Source organism: Aptenodytes patagonicus, chromosome 6 (assembly GCF_965638725.1).
Source record: "Aptenodytes patagonicus chromosome 6, bAptPat1.pri.cur, whole genome shotgun sequence".
NCBI lineage: Eukaryota > Metazoa > Chordata > Aves > Sphenisciformes > Spheniscidae > Aptenodytes > Aptenodytes patagonicus.
In genome coordinates this window covers 11175237-11190400 of record NC_134954.1, presented here as the reverse complement: position 1 = coordinate 11190400, position 15164 = coordinate 11175237, and the positions used below count along the sequence as shown (strand labels likewise).

The window sequence follows — 15164 nt, the reverse complement described above, 5'->3', positions numbered from 1 at the left end:
GGGTGCGTTTCTGCCCTGGGGATGGTGGTGTGGGTGCTTCAGACAGGGCTGTGTCCTTTTGGGTTTGGGTCCTCAGCTTCATGGGCTGTGGGTGTCCCAAGCCTGGTGGCTACAGAAATTTTGGAGGTGCAACATGTATGTGTTTCATAGTTTTAAAAGTGATAGCTTCAGCTCTGTAACTTTGCCGTTCTCCTTTAAACACAGAGGTGGAGGAAAAACTAGGCTGTAGGAGAGACTGGATGCAGCCCATGTAGGACATGGAAGCATTGAGGAGCTCAGCCTCAGCCCTCGCACCAATGACACATCTCGGAGTTGGTATTTAATGCTTCCCAATGGGAACAAGAAACCTTTTGCAGGTTTAACCTTTTGTAGGCTCATGGAGGAGCCACCCCAGCCACCTTGTGCAGGGTACCTTCCCATGCCGTAGCCCAGCGAGCTGGAGAGGAGTGGGACTGAGGCCCCCCGCAGAGCTACCCTGGCCCAAGGTGGCCAGGGTAGCTGGTAGAGCTCTTCTGCATGCTCTCAGCCTTAGCACTATGTAAATCAGTTCAGTAATTCATATTTGGTGGCCATGCACTGAATTCCTGGGACAGACACAAAAAAAAAAATACCCACTGTCCAGAAGGACATCTGTTGCGTCCTATCCAATGCTTTAATATTAAAGTGCAGGCTCTGATCTCTGTTAACTTTTAATTGCTTGTTTCAAAGTGTTTTGCTGGGTCAGGAGAAGAGAACTCTACTTGCTGCAAGGTAACGGCTGAGGAAGCAAATGAAAGCTGGTTAAGGGGTGGTGGGACTGCAGGACAGGGAGGACATCCCTGTGTACTGGCAGCAGGGCGGGGAGCTGGCGTAGCATGCGTGGTGTGGCTGAGCAGTGCAGGAAGAGTGTCTTGGTGCAGGGACTGACTAACATGTGGTGTGTGCTTCCCAGGACCCTGGCAGGTGCTGCAACCCTGTATTTTGTTGGGAAATGGTTTTGTACCTGGAGGATAAGGCCGATTTGATAAGTGGATGCAGCAAAGTGGGTTGTGTGGCCATCTGTTTCCATGCCTAAGTATTCCCAGATTGACCATAGAAAGGAAGGAAGGACTTTATGCAGCACAGGGATGTGATCAAAGCTTTTATTACTGTCTGGTTTGTGCTTGAGAGAGTTTGAGGCTTGCCAAGTTTCTCTTTGTGGGTATTTGTTCGTTCCATAGCCGTGCAAAGAAAGTTGAGATTATGCAAAGGCATTTCCATAATGAGCAAATGCATTATTCTGTTGGAAGTTTCCCTCCAGCACCTCTCTTGTTTGCAGTTGAATTCATAAGCTCTGCTAATTTAGGCTTGGCTTTGTAATCCTGCTGAACGTTTAATCTTCTGCAGTGTAGGTCCCTCCAAATGATCTAATCATAGCATTTAGCGCTGCAGATCCAAATCCAGAAATGGTCAATTCTTTCAGATAAAGGATGCACGTAGAGAATGCATTTGTACATTCAGTTTGGCCAAAGCCTGAAGACTTCTCTCATTCTGTGTGTAGTAGGGCTCTAAAGACATATTCATGTTTCTTTAAAATAACTTTTCACTAGCTCCCTTTCCTGTGCTGTTTTGCCCTGGTTCTGGCTGCAGACCAGGGCTGGCTGCATTTCTTTTTGTAGGGATGCAGCCAGTTGATGAGTATCGTTACACGAAGTGTTTTATTTTTAATACCACTTCCCTTAATTCTTAATGGTATTGAAGAAAACCAATGGGCAATCTGTCTGCTGTGCTATAGATCATTTTGGAAGCATATTTAAAATTCCTTTAAATATTTCTGCCCTTTTAGTATCTCGCTTTACATTCATCTTGGGAGGGAATAAACTAATTTTTACCTGAAAAGCACAAACCTACTGGAAAAGAGCCCTGTGTGATGGGGTGTTTTGTGTTTGTTCTGGCCTGGCTCTTCTGGAGGGCTGGCTTTAAATCCCTGGCTCATATTGCTATGAGCATTTGAGGTGGAAGAATGTTGTAATTGTGAGTCCTGTCATCTGCCTACATGCAAATACCTCCAAACAAAAGAAGCAGTCGCTTCAGAAAACATCTTCCCCAAGCAGCTAGGCCTGCCTCCAAAGGTTTCCATGGTGCTGCACGTGCTCCTTGCTTAAGTATGGAGCAATAATGTGTTAGTGCTTATTTTATATCTTTAAAAGGTCTGCACAAACACTTAATTAAAAGGCATCTTGATCTTGGAGCAACAGACCGCAGGCACTTTTGCCTCTGGTACAGCTTTAAGGTTTATGCTGTCTTGATGGGAACTTCACTGTGTGTCTCTAGTTGATAGGATACCTGTCTTTTTCTTTTCTTCCTTTTTTTTTTTTTTCCTTTCTTTCTTTCTTAAACTATAAACATACTTCACGTATTATTTGCTGGGAACACTTTGATTGGGTTAGAGCCCCTAAGCGATAAACGCCTTGGGCAGCTGGCATTTCGGCCACACCAACCGAAGTGGAGTGGCCATCCCCAAAGTTCATATTCCTCTGGACTTTTTTATTTTTTATTTTTAAACCAAATTGGTGGCGGGAGGGAAATGAGGCCCTTCTCTCTTGTTAGCTGGAAGTAGGGTGATGAATCGAGCTGTCCATATCCAGCCAAATGAAAACCTTGCCAAGCTTTGTGGTACCCCCCTTTGTGGGGTGAGTAGAGAGCACCTCACAGCCCTGTTGCAAGCTGCAGTGCTGGCTGTGCCTGGGAGGGGTGGCCAGGCTCATGGGATGCTCCTTTCAGCATCAAACCTGGAGCACAGCCCTGGGAGCGTTCCTCTCCCCTTCCTTGTACAACACAGCCAAACGAGCTGTGGGGTGTAGCTTTTGTTTTTAAAGTCCTCTCTTGCATTAATTCCGATTCTTGCTTTGAAGAAAGTCTTATTCATCTAAAGTCTCGCTATATATGTTGCTTTGTGGTTCTGCAGGTCCTGCCCGTGGTCCTGTTAATAACTATTATTTTTTTCCTCCAATATTTTATGAGGACAGTTTTGGACTAGGTAATGTTTTCCTCTGAATGTCTCTACCATCTGCTTTCCACCTCACTGTCGCTGATTTGATAGCATTTAAATTAATGAGAGAGTGAATTGTCAGGCAGTCACAGAAAATTAAATCAATCTCTGCGAAGCGTAGATTAAGGAGTGGTTTGTGGCCTGGGTTAGTTCGCTCACTGCTGAATGAACCCTTTGCTAATCAGCATCTGAATTTGCAGAGAATAATGAATGATCAAGGGAGTTTTCAGTAACGAGTGTAACTATGTTGGCTCTAAAAACATGGATTTTTATCTCCAGCCTGCTTAAACACAAGGAAAAGGTACCCTGAAGCACTCTTCTTTCTCTTTGAGGACATGGATAGGTATGGTGGGCCTCATGGTGATGTCCAGACTGGATTAAAATTAGACAAGTCAGAAACTGAAGTGATCAATCATCTGGGGAAGGTCTCTGGCCAAATAACTGAACTCTATGGCTGTTGCCATACTGGTGGTGGATGTGGCACATGAGAGCAGGCAGAGGGCACCCGGACAAAGACCAGCACTGAGAAATTCAATGTTTCTGCATAGGAAACAAGGAACAAACAGGCTCCCCATCTGCCTTGGGGTGTATGTTGTGGCGCAGCACACCAGGGCAATATAGGATAACGGCGATGTGCTCACATGAGAAGCGTGAATGGCCATCAGTTGCAGGGTCAGGGTTTAACCAGAGGTTTGGGAGACTGTTCTCAAATTATTGCAGACTGATAACTTTTGTTTTTAAGGTTGGATTATTGTACAAGGGCTTGGGTGGGAGGGAGTTGGCAGCGTAGCAGAGGCTGGCTGGAAAGAGCTGCTGTGATTGTGCATTTATTAACAGTTGCGTGTTTCCCGAGAGCAATCTGTAGTTTATACAAGATAAGGGAAGAACAACACTTTCCCCTCAGCTGCTTGTGCAAGAACAAACCTGGTCTGTCAACAGTTGCTCCTCTCTTGTAATTAAAAACAAAGAATCTCTAATCTGTCGCTATCTCCTGCTTTTCCCTTTCCCTGGCCAGAGGCCTCTGTCTTGTGCTGGGATACAGGTTTGTGCCATCTCCTGTCCCACCTCCAGCTGGAGGGATGGGGCTGTTCATGCTGCTCAGGAGCAATCCTCATGAATTTTCTTGTGTAACTTTCTCTTACTTTTGCAAAATATTTTACAAATGTGTTGGGGGAAGGTCAAGCAAGCAGTGTTGAGCATCCAAAGGTCCTTATCAGGCAAAAATGCAGTTTGAATGTTGAGGGTTGTTATGCCAGCAAGAAAGCTGCCGATGGCTGAGGCTTGAACCTCCGAAGTCCACTGGTTGTGTCTCCATGCTCGACTGTTTGCTGACCCGTGGTTTTGCACCCATCGGTGCAGAAGTGTCTGCTGGCCAGTGGTTTTGCAGGCTGATCAGCTGCCTTGCAAAGATCTCTGTGTCCAGACGGTTGTTTCCTTTTATCTCTAAGCATTTTTAGTGAAAGCAACTGCTCTTTAAAGAGAGTTACTAGGGTACAAAAAAGGTGGAAAAATTACATAAAAGGAGCACCGGGAATAAACAGACAACACTTTCATGACAAATCATCTGTATGCTCGGTGTCCATCCTGTGTCATACCCCAACTGTGGGAAGTGAGTCCCTGCAAAGTGCCACTTTGGTGGGAACGACCTCCCTTGATGGGGTTGAAGGGGTTTTGGTTCTGCAGACGGTAGGGGAGGCGCGGGGACCTTGCATCATCTTGGCTGGAGAACTGAGTATCTCCAGAGGAGTGTCTTGTTCTCTTATTAAATGGAGCTCAGCAGCCAGAGGGCAGAGTCCCCAGGGGCTGTGTGTGCCTTTCCTAAACCAATATTGCACAGCGGTTGTGAAGGGAACTGGTTTTGTTTCACAACTCCTTTCCACCTTCCCTCTCCCTGCTCCCCCCACATAGCGTTATCTCCTGACATGATGCCATTAACTCTCTAATTAGCCCTAGGGGTGTTCTGGGGGAGATAACGAGGCTATAGGAGCTCAAATAAGCAGCATGCGCAGATGTTTACCCAGGGTCGGAGGGCAGGGCTGTTGTGACAGCCGATTGCCTTGGGGAGGGCATGCTCCTTGGGGGAAGGAGAAGCCGACCTGTGGTGTGGGCAGAGCCAGGAGCTGGGCTCTCTTCCTGCCCACGGTGAATCCCTGTCTTTGCCCCGCACTTTTAGAATGGGGCAAAATGCAGTCTGAAGTCCTTGGAAGAAAGGATTGATCCTCGGTACTAAGCCCTTGCAGCCAGGGTGTGTTTCTAGCTTGAAGGTTCATACACCTGAGTACTTTCCAAAGGAAGTTCTGGGCATCAGACCTGTTCCTGGGTCAGTGGTGGGGAAGCCAGGAGGGCATGGCATTCTTGCTCGTGGGTACAGCAGAGCGGTTAGCCCTGCGAGAGCTGGGGGTGCCCGTCCCTCTCCTGCATGCGGATGAGTTGCGCTTCCCACGCAGTGCTCTGGAGCAGCCTGTCCGGGATGCACACGAGGCTATATCCAGTCAGCAGCAGGCAGGATGCTGCCTATCTGCAGAATCTCTATTTTATTTTTTTTTATTTGCTTTGCCTTACCATAGATGATTTTTTTTTTTTTCTTTTGAAAGGGGAAAGCCTCTGTTTCAGTATGTGCTGGGTCCTTTTCCCCTGTTCCTTGTGGTTTGAGCAATGAAGACCAGCTCTGCATAAGTTTTCAGGAAGGGAGGGTGACTTTTATGTGGTGGTTTTGTTTTTTGTTTTTTTTTTTTTAAGTATTTTCTTTTTGCTCTTTAACCTGGCTGCCTGCTATTGTAGTCTATCACTTCTGTCCCTGTAAAGTCTTCACTGGAAAGACTCCCAAAGCCAATTGGTAGAGGCTCATTTTTTGAGCATTCAGCAGTTATTCAGATGTAACAAACAAACAACAACAAAAAAAACCCCAAACCCACGTTCTATTTTTTTTCCCCTCCTCCTTCTGTTATCTCAGTCCTAATTTGTAAACATTTCTGAGCTGAGTGAATGTCACAGTCCGTGGTGACGCAGTTGATCTGGATGCTATTTTTATGAAAGTGGAGAGGTCTGAGCAGATCTTTTTTTTTTTTCTTTGATATGCAGGAAATTCTGCATGAACTACCTAACACACAGGCAGGTGCGCGCGCACACACAGACACACACACCCCTTCTACAAGAAATTGCACAATCTCCAATTAACACTACAATTGTGGCAATTACATTTTTAATCATTGTGATTTAGCGCGCTTACCTTGCGTCCAGGAAGGGTTTATTGAGAACTTACAAGTGGTACCGGTGAGAGAGGCTGGGATGAACCATATAACAGCACGGAGAAAATGCAGTCAAACAAAGAACCTGAATCAGGAGTTTCACTTGGCCGATGCCTCATTTGGGGAACTTGGGGGTCTTGTTTGTGCATTATTTTGTTTTTTCAACATACCAGCAGGAGCCACAAAATGTTGCTGGAAGCAACTCTAGAATATCTGAGTCAGAGCTGGGAGGGTTGCAGCTGAAACTTTCAAATCTAGCTAGCAATTATTACTTTTAGTTTCTTCAAGTATTGGAGGTAACTTGCTTTAAAGAGATTTCCTTTCCTGAGGCTGAGCTGCTTTGCTTTTTTTAAGTTCAGTCTAACTGAGCATCCAAAGCATGAAGTGCCAGACTTCGTACAACTCCTGATGCTTTGGGTTGATTTCTTTATTTTCTAGTTTGTTCTTTTCCTGTTCGGGGTGGGGGAAAGCTTGTTGGACTAGAAGAATAGGGTTAAACCTTGTTCATCTTGCCTCAATATGAAGTAATTCTTTTTAACATGTGAAAGGATGGCCTTTGCCTGAATCTGCTTTTTCTGACTAGGCTAATTGGTATAATAAGGTATAATCTCTATCTACAAAGATTGTCTTGCCATAACTTTTGACCATCACAGTTGCAACAGGACTGATGTTGGTGTTTCCCTTGGAGACCTGTCCAGAAGGCTCAAATAAATGATAACTATCACTGTTCCATTGCTGAGAAGTGAGTGTGCAGTTTGAGGAGGTGGGGGGTGTCCCTTTGGTTTTGTGACTCAGCCATTTAAGCATACGCTATTTCAGGGGGTCAAGTTTCCCTCTAAGAGATGCTGCCTTGCTGCTATTAGGTTGTTGGAGACTCATCTATGTGAAATTTTTGCATCTGCAAAAGGAGAGAATCAAATAAGACTCCAGCTTTTCTTATGGTAAGGTAGAAAGACGAGTGATCAAGCCTTTACTCTTCCCTTGTGCCATCAGTGACTGTATGAATAATCGAGGGACAACACCAGCCCATGGGACAGGGGGAAGCATCTTATGAGGGGGGTGCATCTAGGTCTGAAGCCAGTGAAACGAAGTTTGGGGCCCTGGGGTGATGAGAGGGGTATACCTGTGCCCGGGCTGCATCAGTGTTGGTGGGCGCAGTGTCTTGTGCATGCTCTGTTACCTCCTGCCACCCCTGTTAGGGCGGTGGTGGCCTCCTTTGTGTCACTTGTGGATGACTGATTTGCAAAAAGCCACTTGTCCAGCATCCACCTCAAGGCGACTGCACAGGCTAATGCTTCTGAAACACTGAGCCAGGTTGGGGCTGTGTACAGAGGGCAGGGATTTGTGCTGACATGTCAATTTATTCATGCTATATACACTTCTCCTCATGTTTGACATGCAGATCTCTTTGGATAAACTTCCACATATCTGTGCATAGTGCATCTGGGTGTTGCTTCACCCACAACCACCTCCAGCCACCTGTGGGACAGAAGATAGCAGATACCCAACACAACAATGCTGCATTAATGACTTGGAAAAGGAGGATCTTCTGAGTTTCATAGCACAGCTAGTAAAAGATTTTTGCAATGACTTGCTGAGGTTGGGAGATCTATGTATGTTCCTCTTCCTCCTCTTTTCTTCCCCTCCATAGCTTTTGAACTCATGGGCCAGTATCAAAAACCTGACTATTCAGGGGTCAAAATGGTCCTCTGAGCACAGCATAACTTTTCCTCCCTATTAGCAGAAAATCCACAGGTGACGTCCAGCTTGATGTCCAGCTCCATGCAAGCTTTGCAGTGGTGTTGCAAAGTGACCCGTTTGGCTAGCGGTGCTGTGGCTGCTCCCTGCAAACCTTGCCTGTATCTCCAGATTAGCGCTTGTGTGGCTTTTTGGCTTGTACCCATCTCGGGTGAGATCAGGTAAGCGCACCAGGCGTAAGCCCCTGGTGTTAGGTGATGCCGGGGAAGATGGAGAGGAGGGGAAGGGGCTGTGGCAGTGGTCTATTGAGTTGTTCTTGTGATGTAGGAAACCCGCTGTGTGCTCAGTGGGCTCTTGCTGGTAGTTCAGGAGTGCTGGAGGTGCACGTGGCCCCAGCCTGAGCTGGGATGTTGCTGGTGGTGGTAGGTAGGGCCCTCCCTTGGCTGGGGAGGGCTCTGTGCTCCTCCCTGCAGCCCGTTCCTGGAAGCACCTCCTCGCGTCATGTTCAGCAAGGAGGAATCAGGAAGATGCACTGGAAATGCTTGCAACCTTTCGCTCTTGTGCCCAGCTGTGCTCACAGGGTTAGAGCTAAATGAGACACCTACACGGCTTCTCGTGGCAAGGAGCTGTTGCAGGGTAGGGAGAGCACTGCGATCCTCCGCTCTGTGTTTGCTCTGGTATCGGTTCCTGCATGAAGATGGTTTTTGCACCATTTTATTAGTAGCAGTTTTGCGAATTCTCTGCCTGTCTCCAGTGTGGAGAGAGGCAGGTGCAAGCTTGCAATGTCCTTGGCAGGAAGTCAGTGGTGGCTCCTTCTGCTGCCGTGTGCTGGAGAAGGCAGCCTAGAGAGCCATTAGTACCTTGAGCGGCACAGCCTGCTTAGTTTCAGCTCCCTGTGAACCTCGAGTCCCCTCCCTGTGTGCTCAGAGGATTTGGGGTTAAATGATGCCCAAAGGGGAGGGAGTCGGCATGGCGGGGAGCAGTAGCAGCTCCTGGGCAGGGGCTCGGCTGCACGGAGGTGTTGAGGCTGTGGATGGGTTTCAGCCCTGCGGGGGACCCCTCTCCCCCTTGCAAAGCACCCGTGGGTCCGTCGCTCACCACCCGTGGCGGGAGGTTCGGTGTTCGCTGCGAGCGCTCGCAGTTTGTGCGGGTAGTCAGCAATTGGGCACCGGTCTGCTTCACCACAGGTTCTCAAATAAAAGTCTGAAGCGCTGTCATTAGTCTGGGAGGGCAGGCGGCCATGCTCTGATCTGGATGTTTGGTTTCCTCTCTTCCCCCCCCCCCCCCCCACCTCTTTAAAAAGGTGTTTTGTTTCCCCTTGCTCGATGGCGCTTACCCTGCTCTTTGGGAGCAGGCAAAACGAGCCGGCTTTTGTTCTCACCGTGCATCCTGCTCGCTCGGCGAGACGACGGCGGACCCCTTGCAGCGAGGCATTTCAGAGTGGTTCGGGGTGGGCCAGCTCTGCTCTCGGAGGGCAGCTGGTGCCGCCGCAGCCCAGACCTCGCACCGCCGGCACGCTCCTGGGGGTCTGTGCTCGGGACACCAGCGCAGGACGGGGAATTTTGTCTGCTCGTTCAGAGTAAAATCACAGCGGGGCCTTTCTGATCTGCCTGTCTGCTCACTCTGTTCTCCCACAGAATGACTCTGAGTGGGCTAAGGAGTCAGTGTTTTTCCTTTCTGTCTTTTCAAAATCTTTACTTTGCTGTGGACACAGCGTCCAGGTGGTTTTTACTGAGCAGTACCCAACAACTTCTCCCATATATTAATGCAAAATCGTAAGTCCCTTTGGCCGAGTTGCTTTTTTTTTTTTTTTAACATTTCCTGTTTGTAAGTGAGATTATTTTAAGGCTTATTAACCATGGAGTGAGTTAGAAGCATTTGCAAAGGAGGGAGAAAAAGGTAGCTGGAGTGATGTCCTGCAAACATAGGACCTCTTGCTTGTAAGCATGGATGAGAGCACACAGATGACAGAGCATGTAGCTGGATTACGGTGCATGAAACAGCGATTGCTTCTCAGAAAGCTCCTTGTGGGTTTTATCCAAAACCTGCATGCTGCAGCAGCCAGAGGCTCGGCTGTGTTACTGCACCACCGGTCTCGAGCGTTGCATCTCGATTCCCTTCCCGAACGTTTTGGGCTTTGGTAGCAGCAAAGCCTGTGCCTGAAGAAAACCCTGGAGTCTTCTTGGAAAATAAATACATGGAAGTTTCTTGGAGCGGCTCCTTTGGAGCAACTCCATGGCTGTCTTTTGAGTTCCCAAACTTGTAGAAAAGGGACAGGGGAAAGTTAGTTTCCTTTCTTTTTTTCCTCTCTCTCTTTTATAGTTTCCTTTCCCCTCTCTCTCTCTCTTGTCGTTTCCCCCCCTTCCCTTCCCTTTGCTTTTTAGAGATTGGTGATAAGGAATTCTAACTACTTAATGAGCTGGGAGAGGCCTCTCTCCATTGGAGTGGAGGACTCCAGGTGGCACTTTGACAGATTGGACAGGTAAGGCAGGAGAGCCCCACCTCCTCCTCCTTGCCTATAGTTAGGTATATAAGGGAAACTTCAATTATGCAGAGAGGCACACTCCGAGTCCTGTTATCTTCCAAGTAGCATCACATATTTTTAGGGTCTTCTAGGGGGTGGGAGGTGTTTGTCAAAATCCTGGAGCCAGAAGAAAGAACAGCAGCACTGATCAATTTGACTGCTAACATGTTGTACCTGGAAAACAATGCCCAGTCCCAGTATAGCGAGGTAAGGATTCTAGGTTTGGGCTATCATATCTTTAATATATTATTTATTTTTAGTGAACGCGTGCGATTTCTTCACCCCTGTAGTCCTGAAGTTAGGTGTGGAATATACGTTTGTTTTTTGAAACTTTTGCACTTTACAATGGGAAGCGGAGTTTGCTGGGCTAGATACTGGAATGGGAGTGAACTTTGAATCTTTACATTTGGGACAGCGAATTTGTTTTGGGAACCTTGATCAGCCAAACATAATGTTCTTTCATTGGAGAAGCAAGGCAAAGCAGTCGCTTACTGTGGGCAATGCATACGGATTGCGTTCCTGTAGCAGTCTGAACAGTATCTGTGTTGACTGCATTATAACTCATTTGCTAGTCTTTTATTGCCAAAATTGCTGCTTGTTGTTAAAAGTGGGTGGTATCTAGGAAATAGCAAAAAAATGCATTATAAACCCCTTCTTAGGTTACATTTTTAAGTAAAATAATATGCAAACAGAGGTTCTCTGCTGCAAATGTTGCATTAGCGTCCACACTAATAACTCTTTTACTCAGTGCTGTTAATACCTTGCCTCATGACTTGCAGCAGAAGCAAGATATTTTATACAGGCTGTTTGTCTAAACTTATTATATGAGGATGAGTGTCTGTACAATGGATGCATCTTGCTTTCTACAGCCCTTTTGCACTGCATGGGTGTGAGTGGAACACAAACTTCAGATGTAGCTTTGATTTTTTTTTTTTTTTTTTTAATTTAATTGCTTTTAACCAACTGGGTCAATGCTTTGTAAGGTGGAAGTGGAGAGAATTGCCACATGCTGTGCAAATCTTTGAGGAAGTTACCTGGGGTTGAGGGAGAACGACAATATTGGTTTACATTCCAGCGGAGACAGCAGCTGTGTTGACAGTCATCAGAATGGCAATGCAGCAAAAGCTCCTCTGTCTGCGTGTGTGCGTGCGTGTGTGTATTCCTGGTGAAAATGCTTCAAGTGGAGGGCATGGGTTACGAGACCTGAAGCAGACAGAAGCTCAGCCACTTGGAAAAGAAAACAAAATAGGAATTGCAAAGCCAAGAGCACAGCTAGGAGATGCGATAGCTGGCAAGGAAAAGCCTGTTAAAAGTACGCTCGGGGCTTGCACGCCTGGGATGGCAGGTTTGCGACTCGGGGAGAGTGAGGGGTAAACTGAAACCGGTGTGCTTTCCCCGTCCCCCCCTTCTGCAGGGAGTGCGAACACCCAGCGTGCGCTCGGTTCCTAGCTGCTGCCGCCGCACAGAAGACCCAAATTGGTGACTCTTTTTTCCTAGGTTAATTATAAACTCTTAAATGCGGAGAGAGCGCTTCTTGGAGTGTTTGCTCAGCGTTATTTGTCTGCTGCTATCTGATCAACTTTCGCTGAATAGCAGTGGTGGGGCTGCGGAGTCCCTATGGTTGACTTGCTGGGCTCATCTGTCAGAAGCGATGCGCTCAGGAGCGTTCTCGCTCTGCTTAAATGCCGCTCATCACTGTTGCTGTCAGGGGAGGTTTTTTAAAAAAGCTTTAGCTCTGATTTTCCCCCCACCCCCCTTTCCCCTTCTTGGATTTGAACATGGTGCACTGACTTTGTCCATCCAGCGAAGCGTTGTACGCTGAGGGGAAAAAAAACCTGATTAGCATTGACTTGTCTTTATTTCTGAGAAAGAGCAGACTTTCTAACGACTTGACTCGAGGTGGAAACTTGTTAATGCTCAATCAAAATATATTGGTGATGATGAACCTCGCCCATCCTAACCTTGAAAACAAGATGTGGGTTTTGGCATGGTTTCCTTCAAAAAGAAAGGGGGGGGGGGGGGAAGCACTCAGTGTGGAAATCGAAGTAGCAATTTGTTGCAACTGGTGCTTGCTGGAGTTCAGATTTTAGAGCTGTTGCTGGATTGGGCAGAAGGCGGCCATACCAACTCATGAAAAGCTTGGTATAGACTATAGCTTGGGTTTAAAAACAGACAAAAGGGGGGGAAGTAAACTTTTTTCCCCCCATTGAAATAAAATTTTAAAATGGAGGGGACTGTCCACTCTCCTACCCAAAGCCCATCTCTCAGGGTGCTTTGTCCAGGCACCCCAGGATGCTCGCTGCCCGCTTGCAGATGCCGAGCTCTTGCCCTCCATACCCACCGGTGGTGCGGCGCACTCTACCCCACAGCCTGGGAACCGGCCCTTGCGCAAGCCCTGGTGCGGGCTTCGTGGTCAGGGCGGTGAGCTCGCACCATCGCCCGTGGCCCTACGGCACCCATGCCTGCAAGCACGGTGCCAAATGCCACGGTGAGATGAGGAGTTCCTCCCAAATGGGCAAAATCTGGTTGAGAAAAGCTGAGAGAGGGGAGAAGGGTGTTGAAGTGAATCACAGCCCTGAAAGGCCGGAGGTGGAACCTGCCCCAACCACTTTTCCAGCTTAATCTAACCTAGCATTTGATCTGGGTTGACTATAAGAACAATTAAGCTCTTTGTTGGCAGAGCACTGGACTTGATGACCCTGGAGATCCATTCCTGTGTGTTTATGAGTAGGAGATGTGAAAAGGAGAGAAACGTTGGGGCGGTTATAATGGGGTGATGAGGTGCTGATGAACAGGAACCCTTTGGATCTCATTGTGTCTTGCTACCTCATCTCCACATCTGGCATTTTAGGTGTTGTGCGCAAATGTTTGTGGTGGAGCATGCACAAAATTGGGTGTGAAGTGGGTACCTGCAAGTTTGTCCAGTCTTGTCCAAGTTTCCTAGGTGTTGGGAGGGGAGGATGAGAGCGATAGAGATTCCCTTTGGGGACTCTGGATTCTCCTGCAGTTTGGCTGAGATGATGATGCAGAGTTTGGAGTGTTTGCTAAAATCAAATTAAAGCATTGCCTAAAGAAGAAACACATCTTGTTCAAACACTGATAAGAAATATGTGCTGTGACTTCTGATTATATCCTTCAGCCTTCCCAAAGATCTTCCTGCTCTTTGTGGGAGAGAGACAAATTAAAGAATCTCTTTCCGTTAAGATTTTTATCATAGTTTTGCAAGGGGAGTGGGGGAAAAAAGTTCTATACTAAAACATCCTGTGCTCTGCTTTATGGCTTTTTTGGCAGCATTCCTTCACACTGGAAATTAAGAAACTGTATACAGATTGCTGCAAATATCTTTGAGGGTTAGGATAGCCTGTTCAGAAGGCTGCATTTTTGGTTTTGTTTTTCTTTTCCCTCTTAGCTTTTTAAATAATAATTCAGATGCATGTGTTTGAACTGTAGTGCCCTGGATGTGAGTCCTTCCTCTTTGCAGGAGCAGACATGTGGGTCTCTGGGGTGGCCTGGAAGGATGTCCTGAGGGAGCTCAACCTCCTCAGTGAGAGGAACATTTCTTGTACCTATTTGGGTCATTGGTTCAGCAAACCTTAGTTTAAGGTTAAGGAATCTGGGAATTGAGCTGTAGCTCACTTTTGACCATCAGCTTCATTGTTGTGCAATAAAAGTGTGACTGGGGTTTATTACCCTTGCTGTCAGCCTGGATTTGGCTGTGAACCACCAAAGAGGTCAAAGCCGTGGTCCCTCTGGTGCTGTTTTCCTTGGCTGGTTTTGCCACATGGCAGCGGTCGCCCCAATTGCATTCCGCAAAGGCTTTTCCCCTCCTGCCGCCCCTTCTCTGTGTCCCTCAGCCAAACCCGGGGCGAAGGAAGCGGTCTCTGAGGGACACTGCATGGTCACTGCCCAGGAGAGCAGCAGCCCACCTGCTCCCTTCCTCCAGTCTGGAGGTACCAGGGAGCTCATCTGTGAGGTACCCTCTACACCCCACATCTCATCCTACCCCAAGATGAAAGCACTTGGATAGATGCTATATGAAGCCTAATGAGTTTCTCAAGGAAGGTTTTGGCTAAAACTGAACCTCTCTACTGGTCCTTCCTCCTCCTGTTTGTGACGATGTCTCGGGGTTCTGCTGGCTCCAAGTAGGCAGACAACTCCTGATCTCCAGGAGGAAACCTCTCCCTGAGCTGTGCAGGGTTCAGGTATGAGCGCCTGCTTTCAGTGGCCTCTGTTTATTGAAATGGTATCAATGCTCCACACGTTTGGGCACAGTCTCTCATTAGGAGCAAGAAATAGGGAGATGCACTGGGGGTTGTGTTCCTTGATGGTGTCCAGCTACACTTCTTGCGTATCCGTCCTTCGTTTTTGCTGTAATTACATTTAAGGGACTGAAGTTTTTGTCATGTGACATCATCTGTGCAGGCTTGTGAGGCACATGTCTTATCCTTGGGCTGCAAAGGTCTTCTGCAAGGATGTAGAGGCCCTGTACAACCAGGTACCTTTTCTCTGAGAGGTTTTAAAACTGCAATCCAGTTGCAAAGATTACCCTGAAATAGAAAAGCTAAGGTAGACTTGTATATGCCTGTATCTTTTGTTTGGAGAGACTAAGCGGATGCTACCGCTCTGTTTGGGTCTACCAGTGAAGATGTTGAAGTAGTCTAGAGAGTTGGGCAGTGGGAAGCTG

General features: G+C 47.4%; 1 protein-coding gene across 5 annotated transcripts in view; it reads left to right on the top strand.

Annotated features, from left to right (window-relative positions):
- Positions 1 to 15164, top strand: part of LOC143161808 (tumor protein 63) — an 83711-nt gene that overhangs the window by 935 nt on the left and 67612 nt on the right. For 4 of the 5 annotated variants that reach the window (XM_076341098.1, XM_076341097.1, XM_076341100.1 and 1 more), the window contains exon 1: positions 10531 to 10687. The exons of the other annotated variant lie outside the window; for it this stretch is intronic. In XM_076341098.1, the coding sequence (XP_076197213.1) occupies positions 10646 to 10687 (42 nt within the window). In that variant the 5' untranslated portion in view covers positions 10531 to 10645. Of the gene's footprint in view, positions 1 to 10530; positions 10688 to 15164 lie in introns of those variants that run through there. 5 annotated transcript variants of the gene reach the window in all.